This window comes from Wyeomyia smithii, chromosome 3, assembly GCF_029784165.1.
Source record: "Wyeomyia smithii strain HCP4-BCI-WySm-NY-G18 chromosome 3, ASM2978416v1, whole genome shotgun sequence".
Classification (NCBI taxonomy): Eukaryota; Metazoa; Arthropoda; class Insecta; order Diptera; family Culicidae; genus Wyeomyia; species Wyeomyia smithii.
In genome coordinates, this window is record NC_073696.1 from 223,410,063 (window position 1) to 223,430,544 (window position 20,482).

The 20,482-nt window shown below is 36.0% G+C and overlaps 2 protein-coding genes across 12 annotated transcripts in view; both read right to left on the reverse strand.

Annotated features, from left to right (window-relative positions):
- The window catches only part of LOC129732265 (protein winged eye), a 674,761-nt gene that overhangs the window by 405,824 nt on the left and 248,455 nt on the right, over positions 1-20,482 (reverse strand). The window lies entirely within an intron of this gene.
- On the reverse strand, positions 18,148-19,665 carry LOC129732266 (uncharacterized). Its single transcript, XM_055692984.1, has 3 exons — positions 19,286-19,665; positions 19,075-19,224; positions 18,148-19,006 (listed from the first exon to the last, which is right to left on the reverse strand). The coding sequence occupies exons 1-3, from the start codon at positions 19,646-19,648 to the stop codon at positions 18,191-18,193; spliced, it is 1,329 nt and encodes a 442-aa protein (XP_055548959.1). The 5' UTR covers positions 19,649-19,665; the 3' UTR covers positions 18,148-18,190.

Consider the following 20,482-nt stretch of genomic DNA (forward strand, 5'->3'; position numbering starts at 1 on the left):
ATCAGCATAAAAACCGCGTAAATTCCGGAATCCGCGTAAAAAACGCGTAAATTCCGGAATCCGCGTAAAAAAACACGTAAATTCCGGAATCCGCGAAAAAAATACCGCGTAAATTCTGCAACCCGAGTGAAGAATAACCGAAATCCGCGTATAAAAAAAATACCGCGTATAATTCCGCGTAAATTCCGGAATCCGCGTAAAAAAACCGCGTAAATTCCGGAATCCGCGTAAACTCCAGAATCTGCGTGAAAAAAGCCGCATAAAAAACCCGCGTAAAAAGCGACCGTAGTGTATTAACTTGTACACTGCAGTGCAATGTTGGTGCATCGAATAAATTTTCATTGGGTATGTGCTCGAATGACAACATACCACAAATTTGAAAAGTAACTTATACTTCTCTTACTAAATCCATTGCTGCTGGTGCATTTTCGAGCGCCTTTATAGCCTGTGGTACCTGCTCACACGAAACCTACTAGTTTTTGCGAAAAACCTAACTTATAAAGTAAACTTTTACTGAGCTGCTATTTCACACACGTTCAACGTTAACTGTGCTGAAAAAGCCTCCCGTTTAACAGCAGTCAAAATTATTATAAAAAAACAGAAGGTTTGTGTGCAAGCCGCGACCGCAAGTTTGACATATAACTACTCAACTTACTTCAATCAACCATCACGAAAACATCACTAAACAGAAATAGAACAAACACTATGCGGTGTAAACAAGTTTGAACAGTCGGAATGTGCATGCAAATTAAGATAACAATTTACTTCAAATTCCAGCGCAAGAAAGTATTAAATCTTCAATCAATTTATCTGTAATGTCCTTAAAAGGACAATTTGTTCTTCAATTTAAAATCGGATATGATGTTGATCTCTGTGCTACCCCGACAGTGGGGGTTCACGGTGTCAAAATTTCGATTATTATCGAAATTTCATATACCTCTGATTTTTTTTCGCAAAAATGTTGCCAACTGGATAAGAATCAAGGATCGGGAAGTTAAAAAATATTTCATCGGCGATTTTTTGAAAAAAATGGATTTTAATTTTTTTTAGCGCAAATCTACAAAAAAAATTTTCCTCTAACTTCACTAATGTCAGTCATATTAACATAGTCAGCAACCAGTGCATTTGAGGGTAGTGCAGTGTCATATAATTTCAAAAAATTAACAATTAAGTCAGTCATTTTACCACAGACGTATCACTCCATACAAAATTCTAAAAAACTGTGGTTCCGATTATTTTGTGCGACACGTACTGGACATATTCCGCAAATGATAAACTTTCGCCTCTCTGCTGTTTCTGGCAGCACGGCACGCGGCTGTCTACTGAGTTCGAAGGTAAAAGGGCTATTATGTATATAAAATATAAGGTGAAACTAGTTCTGTAAAGTATCTATGTCATAAAAAAATATGTTCCTAAGATAATAAAACTCGAAAATAAATATTTGATTCTTATATATATTTATAATACTTAGAACATCTAACTCGTTTCTTGAGAACCGTTCGCCCAATCGTTTTGTTGTCAAAGAATGAATTGTATATTTTTGATTAAGCATTCCAATGAACGTATAGTTTTTGTTGGAGAACCATGGACAAATTAAGAAAAACGTGTATTTTCCGAAATATTAATAATTTTTCGAGCTTAAATTTGAAATAACTCGAAAACCGATGCCTTTAGAATGTTTACTACCAAGAGCTTTTTGATTCAAAATGACTTTCTGCATCTTTTAAAATCATCAGAATACAAATATTTTGAAAAAGGTTTGAATTAGAATTTTTATAAAAAAATTAATCTACCATAAAAAAAATATTTTTCATTTCACCATCCTGAACTTTTTTTAAAAAGTTGCGTATTAACGTCAAGTTTCTTTAAAAAAAATAAAAAAAAATTCAACTCTTATTTTTTAATTGAAATTTATTGTTTATTTTTAATTTTTTTTGGTCAAAAAATTTTTTTTGTACAGTGTATATTTTTTTTATGGTGCAACTCTTATTTATTAATTGAAATTTAATGTTTATTTTTAATTTTTTTTGGTCAAAAAAATTTTTTTTGTACAGTGTATATTTTTTTTATGGTGCATATTCAATTCCCTACAAATCATTCTCAGACAGTTCTTCTATACAACCAACAGTTTCTGGGTTACAATGCTTCGAATAAAACCTGCCAAAAGGCATACGCCCTTCTAGAATGTAACTCATGGGTGTAAAAAATCTCTCCACCTGTGAAAAATGCTCAGTTTGCTAAGCCAAATACGTATGCAAAGTTTCATTCAAATCAAAAATGGTCGATATTCGACCATCGGTCATTTCGCGCGATTTGTCTCATGCGTTCCTACACGTGAAAGTTGAGCTTCAACAATTGTTGCATACTTTTATTTCATTCATGTTTTGATATGATTTCGCACAACAATTATGCAAAAAGCATAAGGCAATGTTAGACAGTTTTTTTTTGAATCTCTTAGCAATTCACCAGTACAAAAAACATTGCCATAGAACTCAAAATGAAAGATTCTAGCATTTCAACTATTTCTGTCAAGTCGGAAGTGCGTAAAGGGGCTTTTATGAAATTTCCCGTAAGTAAACGTAAAAACGACGAACACAGCGGCCTTCTGAAACACTTCTGAATTGGCTTGGAGCATCAAAATTCACGGGAACTGTTAAAAAGCTAAATCTTTGATATTTTTCCAGTTTGGGCTCTAGGGCAAAACTCAATCAAACGTTAGGTTAATTTCGCAAAATATTACTTTTGCGTGTATTATTCGAAAATGAACCCAAAATAAAACTAAGAGATTTTACCGAAACTGAGAAATTTCAAGTTGTTTGTTGATAAATCTGTATCTGGTGTGAAAATGAATAAGAGGTGAGGGTATAAATTGGAAGTTTGAAGGACAACATTGCAATAAATTTTTATTTAAAAATTATTAATAAGTGGTCGTTACGGTGTTACCACATCCAAAAATAACAAATACCAGAATTCGCACTATTTAGAAAACAAGAAGGCTATGTTATTAAAGGCAGCGAGTCGAATCGACGTTGACTATATTGTTAGGATTAAATAAGCAGGTAGAATTGGAAACAAACGACTATTTTGAAGGATTTGACGCTCCGTACTACCCAACTGACATCAGAACCTAAATAAAAAAATTAGGGATCATTAGTAATATGCATATGTGTGGTCCTCGTGGTTCTGTGGTTAGCGATGTCGATCAGCTAGCTCTCCCACACGGTTGTGATGTCGGGTTCACGATTCCCGATCAGGTCGAGGATCTTTTCGAGCTAGAAATTCTCATCACTGAGGCACGGTGTGTCGTTTTTGCTTATCCTACAACATGCAAAATGTGCCAAAAACAATATCGATAACGAATTCTCTCAACTAATCTAGTTGATCGAGAACGCTATTAGCCCTCCAGGCGGGCGTGCGACATTGTGTAGTAACATGCAACGTTTAGGGGGTGACATATAACAGCGTCTGACCTGCATTAGGTGGATAACGCACGAAATGTGACGTGTTGTGCTAGTTTTATCGAAACCTTATTCTAAGTTCCGCTTTCTGGAAGCAACAACATACTAGAGTTGGCAAGTGATGTAACAGAATTTGGAAATTTTTGAATAAAGGATAAACGATTTCGTTCCATTCTTGAATACAGTTTTTCCCGTCGCAAATATTAGAAATCAGACATTGATTGATGACATTTAAGTTTTTCGAGCTGCCGAATTCCTAATCGTCGCCTTTATTTCATTGTTTAAATCATTAACAATAGATCTGATCCAGGAGGCCCAAATAGCAGGTCTATGTTTATTTCCCATCGTAAAGAAGAGAATGTTACAGTAGGAAATCGGACTTCTTTGAATACGAAGGGACCGGAAAAATGTCATTATAATGAGATCCGGCAGAAAGTTTTCCAAGAACTCTTTGCAAAGCAAAAGACATTTCTTGTTTTGGAGAATGGGATAGGTAATGCATGCTATTGTTTTCCCACAACCCTTAAAATTCTGTCCCAAAGAACTGCCCCAAAACTTTCGACCGGAAGTGTAAATCTGTCAACGCTTCCTTATTTGTGCATCGGCCCGTGTAGAGAGAGGACGCCCCTCTCGAACCCATCTGCCTAATTAATTAAACTCTTCCAACAGCTTAGAACAACGCCACACTCCTTGCATTATTCATCAATCTAAATACCGAGCCTTCTAATTTTGCCGTCAGTTTGACAGACTTCCGTTTCCGTTCCCAGCAACACCCCGGCGATACTCGCGCAAGAAAGGCTTTCCTCTACTCTGCATAAATAGATCCACAGAAAACAATTCCACGCAGGCAACTTTTGCACAGTTATTCTTTAATTTCACGCTTCACAGGGACCTACGGCTCGTCGCGCAGCCAACATGTCACCGGTAGGATGATGATGATGATGATGATGATGTAAATTGAACGTTCGTTGTCGGGAGAAAAAGAAAGTCACTCTGTTTTCTCTTCAAAACACATGTATAGTCATTTTCTTCCTGGCGCCACGTGAAAACGTAGAAGAGTTGTTAGAGGTACTCTACTGCTTACCTTCATATGTGGCCTTTAAAGTGCGATAGACTTTTCTGCTAGCCAGAGCATCCCCTAAACGACAGCGAAGGAGACTGCGAAAATCTCTTTCAATTTACTTTCAATATCCTAAGCACAGGCCGACCGAAGCGACTATTGCCAGGAGTTTCGGAGCGGAAAAGGATCTTCCATTCACCACTGTATTTATGCGGCACAGGCGGAGCGCGCTCGTGTGTATGTATGTGTGAGCGTACACACCGACTGGATGCTGCCTCTTCTGCTGTGTGACAGCCTACCGATTGGGCATCATTCATCACAAGCGCTGGGTTCTGTTCCCTGCCACGGGTTCTTCACTTCAGTTCACTTAAATCTACTTGGGTTGTTTGCAATACTTTCAGCTTTACCATTCAGGCGAGCAGAATCGCTCCGGAGATACGGGAATGTAATATGTTTTCCATCGGCAGTGGCGCGATGCTAGGTGCTGTTCGTGTTCATAAAACGATTGGAATATAATTTCATCTTTACGGTTGACTGAAATGGCCTCGGACGAGAAAGTAAACTTAAATTTGAAGATGTTCGGGCGAAGTTCTTTTCTTACTCCTCTCAAGGGAGAATGATGAATACGGTATAGAAAAATACGTATAGTCTTCTTTTGGACAGAACTCAGCATTTCAGACAGAGCGTATGAATAAATCAGTTTACTTTGCTCTTCCTATTGTTAGTACAGAGAAGGAAGAATGCAAGAGAGACTCCATTCATACGGTCTCGATAAATAGAATGTGCGATGGCGAAAAAAATAAAATACTTGCGAATGTTTATGAATGATTCATTGAGAGATAGCCGAGAAAACCTTGCGCCATAGTTGAGCAATGCTAAGGGTTAAACGAGCAGTTCTAGAAGGGTTGTCCGGTCCATTTTAATCAAAGGACAAATAGATTCGTAACTTATTAATAGTTACTATATTGAATGCGACAAATTTATATGGTGAATATAATCATGAAAACATGGAGGATACAAGAATGATTTACATGGGTACAGAAGCATTTGGTTCACAGCGCTTAATTTAGTACCTGCAAATAGAAGAAAAAAATGAATAGTATTAGCTTCAAACAAAATAAGTTGCATTAATCGTTTAAATGTAAAATTTGAAATCAATTCCAGTATGCAGTAAAAAGCTAATGAAACATATTTTAAAAGCTGTTTAAAACGTACCACCCACCAGTTGGGTACTGATTTAGAGAAAGTATCCACGTTACCAGCTGCCAACAGCGTAATACTCACTATATTTGCATCCACGACATGCAAAATACATCTTCAAATATACCTTAATTAATAGCCAAAATACCCAGACACTACACTTTACTTCAAACATCCAAAAATATTACGAAAATTTATTATTTTTGGACCTTTCAGAGTAGGGTCCCCCGTTAAAGCCAGAACGTTTGGTTTGATTGGTATAACGTCTTCAGGAAAGTTGTATGTAGACAGTAGATTTGCCTCTGTAAGGACACCGAACAAACGCCGTGAGACAACAAATTCGAAAAAATACAATATTATCATAAATATTACAAATACATTATTATGAATTACAGAAAAACTCACTTTTTATAAATATAATTCTTTTTGTTCGGCGAAATTGCAGCACATTTTAAAAGAGACAACTTTATTGAAGAAATCATACTTCTATCTACCTATTTAAATGGACTTTTGTGGAGTTTTCTATGGATCACCCCTGAAAATCCATTGTTTTGAACCTAACTTTTTATAGTGATTTTCTACAATTTTTTAATATTTTACAATATTGTTTGCTAAAAAAAACTTTTTTTTTTTAAAGGAAGTATATTTTTACATCACATATTTCATTGGTTATTGACGATTTTTACTTAAATAATGCACTAATTCATACTAATTACTTTTTACTTTAAAAAATTGATTTTGGTGCCAGAGTGTCTTGAGTAAAGTTGTTTTATTTATTATTTTTAATTTTTTAAATGTTAGAATTTCGTGAAAATACTCCTAAAGAGAGAGTAACTATTTTCATTTTTCACATATAAAAATGCACTTTGCTGGGTAAAGTTGTATCTCATTTCATAAAAAAACAACTTTGAACAATAATGGATCTACTTTGCTGAAGACACTACGACTTTAAAACCAAAATAATTTCGATCACGTTTTTGCAGCTTTGGGAACAGTGTGCCAAGACCACCCGATTTTCAAAGAGGATTCTGTAACCGTGAGCTGACCGCACATTTCGTAGTTGCTCCTCTGTGATCGATCTGAGCTAGCCAAGTCGCACAAGAAACCACGTATACGGCTACTTGGGATTAGTTGCTATCTTCAGTGTACAACAATTCAGTAACAACCGCGTTGTATAGATCGATAACGGCGCCCGCCATGTCCTTACGATCGTTAGGGTAAGGAAGAATGTTGTAAAGAAGCAAGTGTAACAGTCGTTGTTGTTGGAGACCGAGTTTACCTCTGCATTTCCACGACTGCAATGGAAAGGAAGGATTGTGTCACCGTGGTAAGTGACAGAATCAAACAGTGTTACGCGCGAAGTTTACTTATCATAAAGACGAACGTTGAGTATCTTGCTTTACAAACACCGCGATTTTTCGCAAGTGGCGCGAGTGAAAACCATCCGTAACCCGGAACATCCAAGTGTTTAAATAATTTGCTGTTATCAATCCCGAATGCCTCCGAAAAAGCAATCGCGCTTCGGCAGACGCGGTTCATTGAAAAGTATCCATTGCTAAGTCTTCAGATTACCTGCGATATTTTTCGACTAAAGGAAACCTACTTCGATTCGCGACACGTTTATAAAAACAACGCGCGAGTAATCACCGGCTAAAAAGCTAGACCGAGATCGAGTTCATCTCTGCATTTCCACGACTGCGGTGGAAAGGAAGTTTGTTGTTAATATGTTCCCGTGATGGAATCGAACGATGTTGCGCACGAAGCTACTCATTACGAAGACGAACGAGTATTTTTCACGTAAAAAACCGCGATCCTATGCGACCGACGCGGGTAAAAATCATCCACCACTCGAATCATCTAAGTATATTGAAATAATCATCTATCACCAATCCTGAATACCTGAAAACGAACGCAAACGCGGTTAGTTGAAGGTTATACATCGCGCAATCATTAGATTAACCATGATATTTATCGACCGAACGAAACCTACTCCGATTTGCGACTTACCTATTCAAAAGCAACGGGTTGGAGACGGCCCTAGTCAAACGGTCACCGTGGGATATGAATAAATATCTTGTTACACCTCGCGAAGTCTCTACACTCCGAAACCTTTTAGATGAGCAAAACTCACCCGGGCCGAGGACGCGTTTACACCAGAGCATTATGCACGACCGCTGTATTCCTTCCAAACATGCAGGAACACAACATTGTCAAATGAATAAGCTACGATACCTACTGAGTATAAAAACTGGCAAAGTTCCATGCGTTCATAGCCCAAAAATTCAGAAAAATGCGAAAATGATTATGAAACGAAATATATTTCTATGTTTAATTATAAAATGCCAAAATAATCACGACCAGAGTTTAGTTGTCGTGGAGTATTATCACGTCGACCAGAACAATTTCAACTCAAATAAATAAAAAACTACTTATGTTTAGCCATGTACTAAGCTAGGAAAATCAGAAAAAAGAGCACAAATCCGTACAAAATGTCCGTAACCGTCCAGTCAGGACTCTCCATGGTAGGCATTGCGATCTGATATTTTCTAATCTCGCTTACGAATGATAAATTTTCAAAGCGGACTCTGTAGCTATAAAGTTCGCCGTGTACGACTTAATAATGAACACTGGGATTTTTTAGGTTTTTATTTTTCGATTTTTCCTCTACTTATGTAAATTATCACTCGCGCGTTCATTTTTTTCGCAAGCCGATAGCTCATTTAATAGGCACAATTCTGAACAACTTTGTATGACGAACTTGCAGTCCTCAAGTAGTACTATAATATTGTCGAAACGAGTATTGATGTACTCAAAAATCGGAGCTGTAAGAGCACACTCTGGCAAATTATCGCGATAATTTTCTTAAATCCGCTCTTACGGCTCCGGTGTATGAGTACGAGCAATACTCTCTCTGACAAAGTTGTAGTACTATTTGAGGACTTTAAGTTCGTCATACTTAGTTGTTCAAAAATATGCTTAATAAGTTAACTTGCGAAAAAATGGACGTGAGTGATAATTTACATCATTGGCCCAAATGTGAACTACCTATGCAAGTTGTACATACAAATTAATATATTTTATTATACTACTCGCGCACGCTTGTACCTGGCTCTAACAGCATCTCTACTGTTGGTTTGAAGCAGTTCCAGATCGTAGAATTTAATACACTTGTGGTATTCAATAGACAAACCTGTGTGTGACTGAGCGTCGTCCCAGCAACAATCGTATTCTTTGTTGGTTTAACTCGGTTCCAAAAATTAGAATATAATAGGGGTCTTCACATCGAGCTCGTATACGAATACCCAGCCGTAAACTGTGTATCTTCCATTATTCGTCAATGGAGGTGAGTATTTTTACGGCTGGGTATTTGTTTACGAGCTCGACATGAACACCCATAATAATTTTTGTATTTCTTTTAGGTAAACCACATACTTTCGCACGTGTTCTCCGCAGCATTCCTATGATATGCTGGTATCAATCGACTATACATAGTATAGTATAATATCTTGCATTTCACTGAGATATAACGGGTGACACCTATAATTACCTTACTCAACAGCAAACACACTCAGAGAATAATGAAAGTATGTATATGTGGGCTATCTCTGTTCTTTTTATGCCAGTATTGTTTGCTTCCTTTATGCATGCTAAGATATGCTCAAAATGGCGTCGAAACAAGAAGCCTTTGTTCTGATTGAACTGCACACAAATGATGATAAACCGTTTTAAAAGCGAAAGTCTTCCGGTTTCGACTGTGTATAATTTCCTGCAAACCTCAATATCAATTCACCAGGAAGGTAGTGAAAGACCCACCAAAGATATGGACAGAAAAGGACTTCGTTCTTCGTGTCTTGTGGTTCAAGTCCAGAATATTCAGGGGGTAGACAAAATGATTGAGACAGGCCAAATTTTGTCAAAATTCAAACAATCAGAACTTCACGAAAAATGATTCAATTTTGACGAAACGGATCTCATTTTACTGGAAAACTATCCTACTTTCCAAATATTATGTGATGACTTGATGCGGCCAATGAACACCGGAAATGTTCCGGATTTTAGAAATGTGTGTCAAAATGTTCATTTTTGCAACGCTTAGAACTTTTTCTGACAGCTAGTTTCTTGTAGATTTCTATATTTCCAATAAACTAGAATTCATTCCGAGTTCATTGATACCCAAAGGTCAACCATTGATACCCAAAGGAAGACCACGAAAGACCACGCACGGGGGTGGGGGGGTTAATGAAATAACCACGTGCTCTTTTCTCCTGCCTTATAATTTATTGTGGCCACCAAGTCAAGAATGAAGCTTTTGCGTTTTAGAAATATAGAATGTACTGAAAGTTTAATAATAAAAATGTAAAAATTTAAGCGAATTTTTGGCACTTGACAAATGAAAAGACCACGTGGTTAAAGTCGCAAGAGGGAGGGGTTTGGCCAAAAGACCACGAAAGACCACGGGGGGGGGGGGGGGGGGTAACGGTGGGTATAAAAAGTGATCAAAATATGACCACGTGTGATTTCCAACAATCAGTATGCACTCAACTCTCCTTCACTAGATGTTATGTGTCTCGATAATCTCCTTAACTCGATGAATATCCAGAATATTTGGGACACTGTACTCATATTTTTTTCTAAAATTTACCTCTATACCCTCGCTAGCTCGATGATCCCTGTCCCTTCGAAATCGAGTTAGGGAGAGTTAACTGTAATACCATGGATGTTTACTTGTATGAGTGACACAAGCGATTTCACAAATTTCTACTCATATTTAAAGTTTAACTCATATTTAAAGAATGTTTAGCAATGTCATTCGTGCTAACGGAATTTCAACCTGGCCGCTTAGTCGGTGCTCGTGAAGCAGGTGCTACGATTGCCGAGACCTGTAAATTGGTTGGAGTGTCGAAAGCTACGGTTTGCAGAGTTGTGCGAGAATTCATGAAAGGGATAACATACCGTTGGAGGAAAGAAATTCGAAGACTGTACGAATCGATCCCTAGGAAGATTCAAGCCCCTACTCCGTACTAATAAATGAAGTACAGTAATATGAAATTGCTCTTTTGCATATCCGAAAACCTAAACACATCCGTTTCTCTTTTCAGAAGTGGTTTTTATGGCATACTACTTGTACAGAGTGGTGTTTATTATTTCCGAAAATCCTTCTTCCACAAAAATGGTTACATCTCGATGGTCCATTGACGGATTTTCAACCTTTGGGTATCAATGAACTTGGAATGAATTCTAGTTTATTGGCAACATAGAAATCTACAAGAAACTAGCTGTCAGAAAAAGTTCTAAGCGTTGCAAAAATGAACATTTTGACACACACTCTTAAAATCCGGAACATTTCCGGTATCCATTGGCCGCATCAAGTCCTCACATAATATTTGAACAGTAAAATAGTTTTCCAGTAAAATAAAACCTGTTTCGTCAAAATTGATTTATTTTTCGTAAAGTTCTGACCTTTTGACAACTGACAAATTTTGCCTGTCTCAATCATTTTGTCTACCCCCTGTATCTTCATAAGGAATACATTGGTTTTTCTCCAAGTACATCTAAGTAGAAGTAATTTACTAAGTGTTAGTGTGTTTCCCCCCCGCCTCTGATTTCGAGATCTCTTATCCCCCTTATTTCGCAACAAAGCGAAAGTTACTGGTGGGTAGTTTGTGCTCTGGGAAAGAAATTATCGAAAGATCCAGAGTTTTTCATTCTGGAGTTAGAGTATGAAAAAACGCTATTCATTTTGTCCAATCTTCCAGAATCCTGAAAAAATCTACGGCAGTTAATATAACGTAAAAATGCTATTAGATGTGTTCCAAGCTAAAAAACATTGAATAAAAGAATAAAGCTCTGCATGCTGCAAAATTGAAGAGGTGGCAAAATTTAGAAAAGATAAATTTACGGGTAAAACAGAATGAATTACGATGGAGTGTAATAGGGTATGATAATTTCTAATGGTGGTTCTATTCAGATTTCTGAAATTTTGTGATAAATTGATACACAATAGATTTTTATCTAAATCTTTCTAAATTGTAGTTTTTTAACTTTAGACAAAAACATTAAAAGTGTGAATGATACTAGACTCGAGAAGGCCCATAGTATTTACTTATATATGTTCATTCTATAAAATCAACAGATTTTTTCAATAGAATTCGGCTTATCTATCTCTATCTTCAATGAAAAAAGCTCAAATCTTTTGAACCGTTTTTCATCATATTAAAACAAAAATTGTCTGTGGCAGGTTACAGAAAATCAATAGGGTTATTAAACTTTGCATGCCAAATTCTAAAAAAAATGTGTTGGTTCTTGTTCAGTTTGGTTGCACTACGACCAAATATAATTATAAATTATAAGAAATGTAGATCGAATTGGAAATTTTTTAATTAGGGTAGGTGAGCCAGTTATGGCAAGTGCTCCAGTTATAGCTATATCGCATAAGCGCAATGGTACCAGTTATGACAATACCCCATTTAAACTCCACAGGCCATAACTGGTGCATTTTTTAGGTATTTCCATAACTGGTACTCCTCCCCTAGTTTATTTTTTCGCAATACACAAAAGGGCCGATATAGCAATACATTTGATGAGAAAACTCTTCTACGCACATTCCCTAACGTTAACTTACTCGGAGTTATTCCACTTTGAAGTTTCTTGGATCATCTTCCATAAAGTGGCTTTAACTTTGGGATTATACCATTTAGAACAATTCTATTAGTTTCATTTGAAAGCTGAGAAAAATTTCTACTAGATACAGCTTCTAAATGCCTAAATGAATATAATAATTAACAATATGGAAGCAAAAATGTTCAAAAGTAGTGCAGTTTAAAAAGTATTTTGATGTTTTCTCACAAAAGGACGTGCTTAACATTATTGTTTTTTTATCTCAAACTGAACGTTTTGGACCGCTCTACAGTTTGTTCTTTGACAACAACTCTCTATCTGCTTTAATTTTGGAGAAGTTTCAATTTTAATGTAGCATGAAGAGTAAGCATGAGGCTTTAAAGTTGAATAACTCCGAGTAGATTAACGTTAGGTCATATGCGAAGAATTTTTTTTTATCACATGTGGCCTTCCATCAGCCTAATATTCCCAAAAAAGAACCAATAACTCTGTATGTTAACATGTTATCATTAATATTGCTGTATTGTTTATTGCTTCATACAACCAATCGAAATCATTAACAGCAACAGCATGCAATTGAATGCCTTTGGTGATAGTGACGCACCCCTCTAGCAAACTAGAAAACTTTCCTAACTCTTGATTGCGATTGCGAGACAAGTGATTTTTCTTACGACTTCGTTCAACCCCCTTTAGCGTTTCCTCAATAACAATGGTATCACATTTTACGTCTACTCTTGATCTACCCGCACACATAATATAAGTCTAGAGTAAATAGAAGTTATTGAACGAATAGTGGAAAAGAAAAAGTTTCATAAAATTTGATGACCAGTTATCGTGAGATTGTTAGGACACTAGTATGATAGCGCTAATCTGGCAATAGCCACGTGTGTGATTAAAAAAAAAACTGCCTAATATGAAACGGATGTTATCTATCTCCTCAGATTATTAACAATATATAGAACCCGTTTAAGTCTTGGTTTTCTCTACTGTAGAATTAGTTATCATACTTTTTCGAAGAAATGGATCAAAACGGACTTCTTCACGATGTCTGCAAATCTTAAAAGTAGGCAATTACTCTATTAGAACCTCTGAGAAATGTAAAAACTTGCTAATAACTGTAGATGAAGAAACAAGTGTGTATTTTTGTTTGATATTGTTTAGAGGTGTACACTGTACAGAGATAAATTCGAAGGCACTAACAACCAGCAGATATCTCATGTTTGAGGCTCAATTAGAAATGGTGATAAAACGCGAACGATAAAATAACTCAAAAGAAAAAAAAATATTATGAATAATTAGTAATAATTAGTACACGGGGTTATGAACCAGGCATATTCCCTTCAATTTCACTTTACATATTAAATTAAGGTGTACGTCCTCGTGGAATAATGAAAATATTTCGGTTTTCCCTTGCAGATGGCTACCGCAGGTATACATCCTACAATAATACACTTGGTCTCGTGCACTTGGACTTCCCTAATGCGGCAAATATTCGCAACCTCTGCTGCCTCCCGTCTCACAAATCGGATTGCCGACCCTTCTCACAGATAACCATAAGGATGCTGTCTATAATATGTGAAACGACGATAGCTGACAGTTTGGGAGAAAGGGTACATCACTCGTAGGTACAGAGAACGTTACGCCACTCGGCAAATATGTAGATGAAAAGCGTCGTCACTGTGCTGTATTGCTCCATAAGCTTCACATTCAGCCTCATTATCCCACAAACGAATGGACCATAATGTCAAACCGGTGGCGACGACATAGGTAACCAAATGTCGACATAACAACGTACCAACATATACGGCCACATTCGAAATATCATTAAATGACTTCATTTAGGGAGAAGATGATACAGCTCAAGCCGTAGGCTTTCCCCTCCCTGCTGCCTATCATGCCACACAGCTTTGGGAGTTTATTTAGTAAATGAAGGTTTTATTAATTCGTCCTCATGAACCCACGCGACCAATTCCCGTAGGGCAAAAAGGAATTGACACGGAGCGTGTGTCTCGTCCGGGCGCTCATGTTCAACATAAACGTACAAGATACAGGGTTTAATTTGGTACAATACAGCCTGCTGTCAAGCTTTGTCGTTTTTGCTTGGTCGGTCAGTGGGACACAGCTGCCAATTCCACTTATGTTGGTCAATTTTTTACCCCTAACTGATACCCTACTGACTACCCGGTAAGTCTCTCGTCATTACGGGAAATTTGCTTTGGGTAAAATAACTGAGTGCTTCACAGTCGTGCGCAAAAATAAGTGGGCGTTCAAATATGTGAGTTAGCTTAAATTAAAAACAAATTATAATAGCTTAACAAATTACTGATAGAAAAGCAGAAATATTTAAAAGTCATAACTGCGCTCATGTAAAGGGTCGTAAAAAATTGAAAAAATTAAAAAAAAAAGAAATTAAAACAAAAATGGCAGAGCTATAACAGTCACAGAATTTTGAACACAGACGTAAACAGTCGAAATTATAACCTCTAGGTAAGGAATAAACTCTGCGTTGTTCGGTGCAATAAATCGACGGTTTGCTTGTAAAAAATCTTTTGAGTTCAAAACAACTAAAATGACAGCAAAAAAAGAAACAGTCTATGTTGAAAAAACATGATTTTCTGGAAATAAAATATTCTTCTTTATGGAAATAAAATATTCTTACTTATAAAGGATATCAAAATCTCCCGCAATTAATATTTCGACACAATACTATTGAAATGAAATGAAAAAAATTTTAGAAGCTTGCAATAAATAAATATGTGGAACGTTCGAAGTAGAAGTAAAAAAAGGGGTAACTGGGGGAGGAGGTAAATTTTTAATCTGAACTCAATCGAGATTGCCGTATTTTGCTAAGAATGCAGATTACGAATTCCAAAAAAACTGTATTCAATATTAATTCGTCTTGATAAAGACGACTGATTTGACTTTAAAGCAGTATCATACCGAACTCTTCGATCAAGATTCAGCAATGTTGTGGAAAATTTAAAAGAAAAAAAATTGCTGAATTCTGCGATCTGGTGTATTGAAAATAAGAAATAATATTTTCTTATCTAACTTTATCTGTTTATTTTTTATCTATATCAGTTTATTTTTTATCTAAATCAGACCTTATTCTATGAAACAAACTCGTTGGAGACATTGAGTACATAAAATCAATTTCTCACAGTCAAACCTAAAACGATCACGATTTTCCGTGGTTAGACCACTGTACACTGCCCAAGTAACACCTGCAACATCTTTTTCGAAAAAAATGGAAGGAAAAAGTTATAAATAAGTCATAAATAAGTTGCACAGAAAAACATGATGTTTTAATCAACTCGTATTGATGTTTTAAAACTGAGTGACAAGTTGAAGTTATATATACAATATGGATGTTGTTAAAACGGATTTATAACATGTTTATAACAAATTTTTTTCTTGAAAATATAAGAGAGACAACAGAGTTGAATATGTGTTTGACAGCAAAACATAGCGGAGGCAAAATTGAAAAATGGCCGCAAAGTACAATGAAAATAAAATATTGTGGAGAAAAATTAGAAGAAATGGTAATTTTTTCAAACAGAAGAAAATTTGCATGACGTCAGTTTTGGAATCAGTTGAAAAATCGTGCCAAGTAGAGTCAGCTAGCAATGTTTTTGATAGTGTAGTGTACGATGTAGTGCCAACTCATGAATTATCAATTTCATCACCCGAAATTACGAATTACCACATCCAGGAGATTAGTGTCGACCAAATGAACGACGACAGTGAGATGGACGATGATGAAGAAAATTATAAACCATTAACTGATCCACAAGATTTATCTGATGACCTTAGAGTTTGGGCAATTGACCACCAAATCAAACATGTGGCCCTAAATTCTCTCTTGTGCATTTTGAAAAATCATGTAACTCACAATAATTTACCGAAAGATGCCAGAACGTTGATTCAAACTCCCCGTTCTACCAATATATCATTAGACTGCCGGCTTGGAGGGCAATACTGGCACTATGGATTAATAAAGATACTTAATGAAGTTGTATTCAGATTTGATAGAGTACCGAGTGAACTGACACTAAATGTAAATATTGATGGTTTACCCACTTTTAAAAGTTCTTCCAAATCTTTTTGGCCAATTCTCGTCAATATACACGAGCTGCGATCTCATCATTCTCCTTTTGTAGTAGGAATTTTCTGTGGAATATGTGAGTATATAAGATGATGATTTTAATTCTAATTAACATTGATTTTGTTCCAGACAAACCCAAAGACGTGAACGCATTTTTGGAACCATTTGTTGAAGAATTAAATGTTGTATTAAAACAGGGAATAACTGTGAAAGGAATATCAATAAAAATTAGACTCCGATGCTTCATTTGTGATACACCCGCTAGGTCAATGTTGCGAGGTAACCTGAAAAAATCCTATTTTTAGATTACATATTGACTTAATGCCATTTAAGGTGTTATTGGCCACAACGGATATAACTCTTGTTTACGATGTATAACTGAAGGTGAATATTCTCACGAGTACAGGACAATGATATTCCCTCAAACAAATGCTCCACTGCGAACAGATGAAAAGTTTCGTGCTCGAGAATATGATGGACATCACAAAACCGATAGCATCCTGGAAAAAATTTATGGGCTGGATATGATAAAGGATTTCCCCATTGGAGATTCTTTACACCTTATTGACTTAGGCATAACAAAACGCTTTTTGGCGGGTTGGAAGAGTGGCACACTAAATAATTCAAATGCGAAATGGTCAGCAACACAAATTTCGAACGTTTCTAACTATTTACAACAATGTAAATTGCCACGAGAAATCAGACGACCTGCTCGAAGCCTCGAACATCTGGCTAGATGGAAAGGAACCGAGTTTCGTACATTTTTGCTATACTTGAGCCCGGTAGTGCTCAGAAAATTTTTAGAATCTGAAGAAATATCAGACCACTTCTTGAACTTTTATTGTGCGATACAAATTTGTTCCAGAAACGACCAACCTACAAAGAACTATGCTGTAGCGAGAAGCTTGATTGCCGATTTTTTGAAAGGAGTTGAATTGTTATATGGTCCTCAATTATTTTGCAGCAATATGCATAATTTAGTACATATTATAGATGATGTCGAAAGATTTGGTCCACTCGAGTCTTTTGATGCGTATCGTTTCGAATCAAAGTTGTATGGATTAAAACGACTGATTCGAAGCGGTAATTTACCTTTGTCTCAAGTTTCAAGAAGAACATGTGAAATACAATCCAGTACTTCCAATTCAAAATTATTCACCAACAAGAAAACTTCGTTGCCAATACTTAAAAAAAGATGTTTAATAACTAATAGCGAAGATGAAACTCTGAGTAAAATTTTGGAAAAAGATGATTACACTGCATACACATTCGTGAAGTTTGATGATTTTATATTGGACACCAAATCGGATACTGATAGATGGGTTCTAGCAAACGAATGTGATATCATAGCTGTAAATTATATTATTTACAATTCAAAGAAGGGAAAGGTTTATCTATATGGTAATCTAATCCAAGATCTGATGAACTTTTTTTTAAAACCTTTAGCATCTTCGTCCTTATTCATATACACTTCAAATTTGAAATTTAAGACTACCCAGCTCGTAGAATCAAACAAAATACGGGGTAAAATGTTGAAACTAAATTGCAATAGTTCAAAATTACCGGAGGTAGTATTTTTCCCTTTGATCCATACTTTAAAAACATTGTAGATAATCAGTTAACTGTTCAATACAAATGAAAAAAATCAAAAAGATAACAATAAATCTAACGTTACAGTTTTTTATTAACGGTATATGATATTGTATGATATTATTATTAGTTCATATTATTTGATCCATAACTTGTGTCTCATATAGAACTATCCATGTCCTCCTCTCTTCCAGCTTCCACCGGTTGTCTCACAATTTTTCGAGACCTGGTTCGGGATGAAGGAATCCTGCGTTCGCCACCATCTAGAAACCGTTTCATTTCAGTATGCTTTTGCCGGAGAAAATCACTGAACGCTTTATGAACAGACTCTGTTGTGAATGCATAGTCAGCTTCACACGTTACGTTTTCAAAAAATTTAACCATATTTGGAAACATTTTTTTAAATCCCTTATTCGGCTCATGAACATGGCAACTCTGTCTAGAATTGCCTACCCACGAATAAGGTATCAACACATTCGGCGTAATCATTTTTCGAATCAGAACTTTAAAAAATGCCTTTCCATCTCTTTTCCCATTTAAATCATATTGAGACGACACAAATCGTGATAGTTTTTCAAAAAAAGAATTTTCATTGAGGCTATTTTCGATTAATTTCAATTTCTCATCGTCCTCTATGGGGAACAGTATTTCCATTTGATCGAAGTTTTCTTTTTTCTTCTTTGCTGCTAATGCTGGTGTGGACTCCGCTTTCAATTCCATAAATTTAGAAACATCTGCCATGAATGAGACGACTTTCTGAAGCCATGCTTCAATGCGTTTTAATCGCTGATCAATTTCTTCTAATGTGACAGTATGTTTAGCTTTAATGACGTCGTTATTATTAGGTTCATTTAAGTTTATTATCTCATCGGTGTTCGAATGTTCAGTGATTACTTCTATATAGCACCCATTCTGAAGCTGTGCATATTGTTTACCATCAACAGATTGTAATGGACTTGATATAAGGAGGCCAAGCTACATTAGAAAAGAATTGAAGAATTATTAATAAAATTTTACACTCGTTCTCATTGATAGGAACTTACGCCTTCTGTGGCAACTGCCTGATCCGTTTTGCTTGGAGATTCATCTTTTGAAACCATTATAGGGGATTCAACTTGATGTTCATTACCAGGTTGCTGTACACAAACGGAGGATTTCGTGGTATAATTAATATTTCTGCTCTTTGTTAGTTCCTTCAAACAATCAAATATTCAGACGTGTCATTATTTAATAATCATAATAAGTTTTACATACCACTGATGAATCATCCGATTGGGTAGCCAACTGGTATGTTTTTGATTCAAACTTTGCTTTCTTTTTGGCTGGATGAGCACGCGTTCCACGATTAGTTTGTGCCGCGTCTTCCGAATCAGTAACATTTTCCAACTTCCGTACGATCTCTTCTGCAGATTTGTATGTATTTGCACGACCGACAAGTTTACAATTTTGCTTAAGCCATTTCGATTTTTCGGGTTCTGAATCACTTTTGACTGACAACGCAAGTAAATTCGATGGAGGCCAATAAACATTATTACTTGCTACCCATTTGGATGGCACAACAGATAGAACTGGTTTCGACATTTTAGATTTTCTCGTTTGCACGACACAAAACTTCATTTTCGCGGCACACAAGTGTTTACCACTGTTCAATGACAGCAAGTTCGTTTTAAATCTTCCTTGTTGGTTAGAAGCAAGGAGATGACAACGTTATTATTTTTGTGAGCAACATTCTGTTACTTCCTCTACTCGTTCAACCCAAAATGGTAAATAGGTAAATGGCAACGTTTAACTAATATACGTGCTAACAATAACCACTGAAATCTTTCTTACATGTTTATCATAAAGTTCAAGCAGTTATCACACTAATGAGTATCTTCCCGAAGCACAAAAAATGAATGCAGATTTTGCATGGAAAAGAATACACATGTAACCCTCCTGGTTGAAATGTCTTGACCAGAGTTGCCATGTTCTATTTTGTATTACATTTGCTGGTTTATCTTTTAGTGGTTGAAGAACCAGTCTGTTGTAAAGGAACTAACAATTCTCTCGTATCTCAAATTATAGCATACTCAACCACAAGATGATAAATATCTTACATCCTTAGTTGTATTTTATGTGTTTACAAAATTATATAAAACACTAGATGCGAAATTCTAGTAACGGCGCAGAATACTGTAAAACACAAAACATTCTGTTCATGTGGCATCATTGCCGATAGATTTTGTTTACAAGTCATTGTTGGTTGTAGTTCAGGCTTAAATCAGTTGTAAATTAGATTTATTGGTGTGAACCATTTTTTCTTCATCAAGTACAGTGCAGACCGAAAGTACGGTTTTATATTTAAAATTATAATAAATTAGTTAAATCCATAGATATACTCCTTTATACATATTTTAGTTTGGAGCATGATTTCATTATTTTCTTAAAACATTAGTTAAAAATGTTAGAATA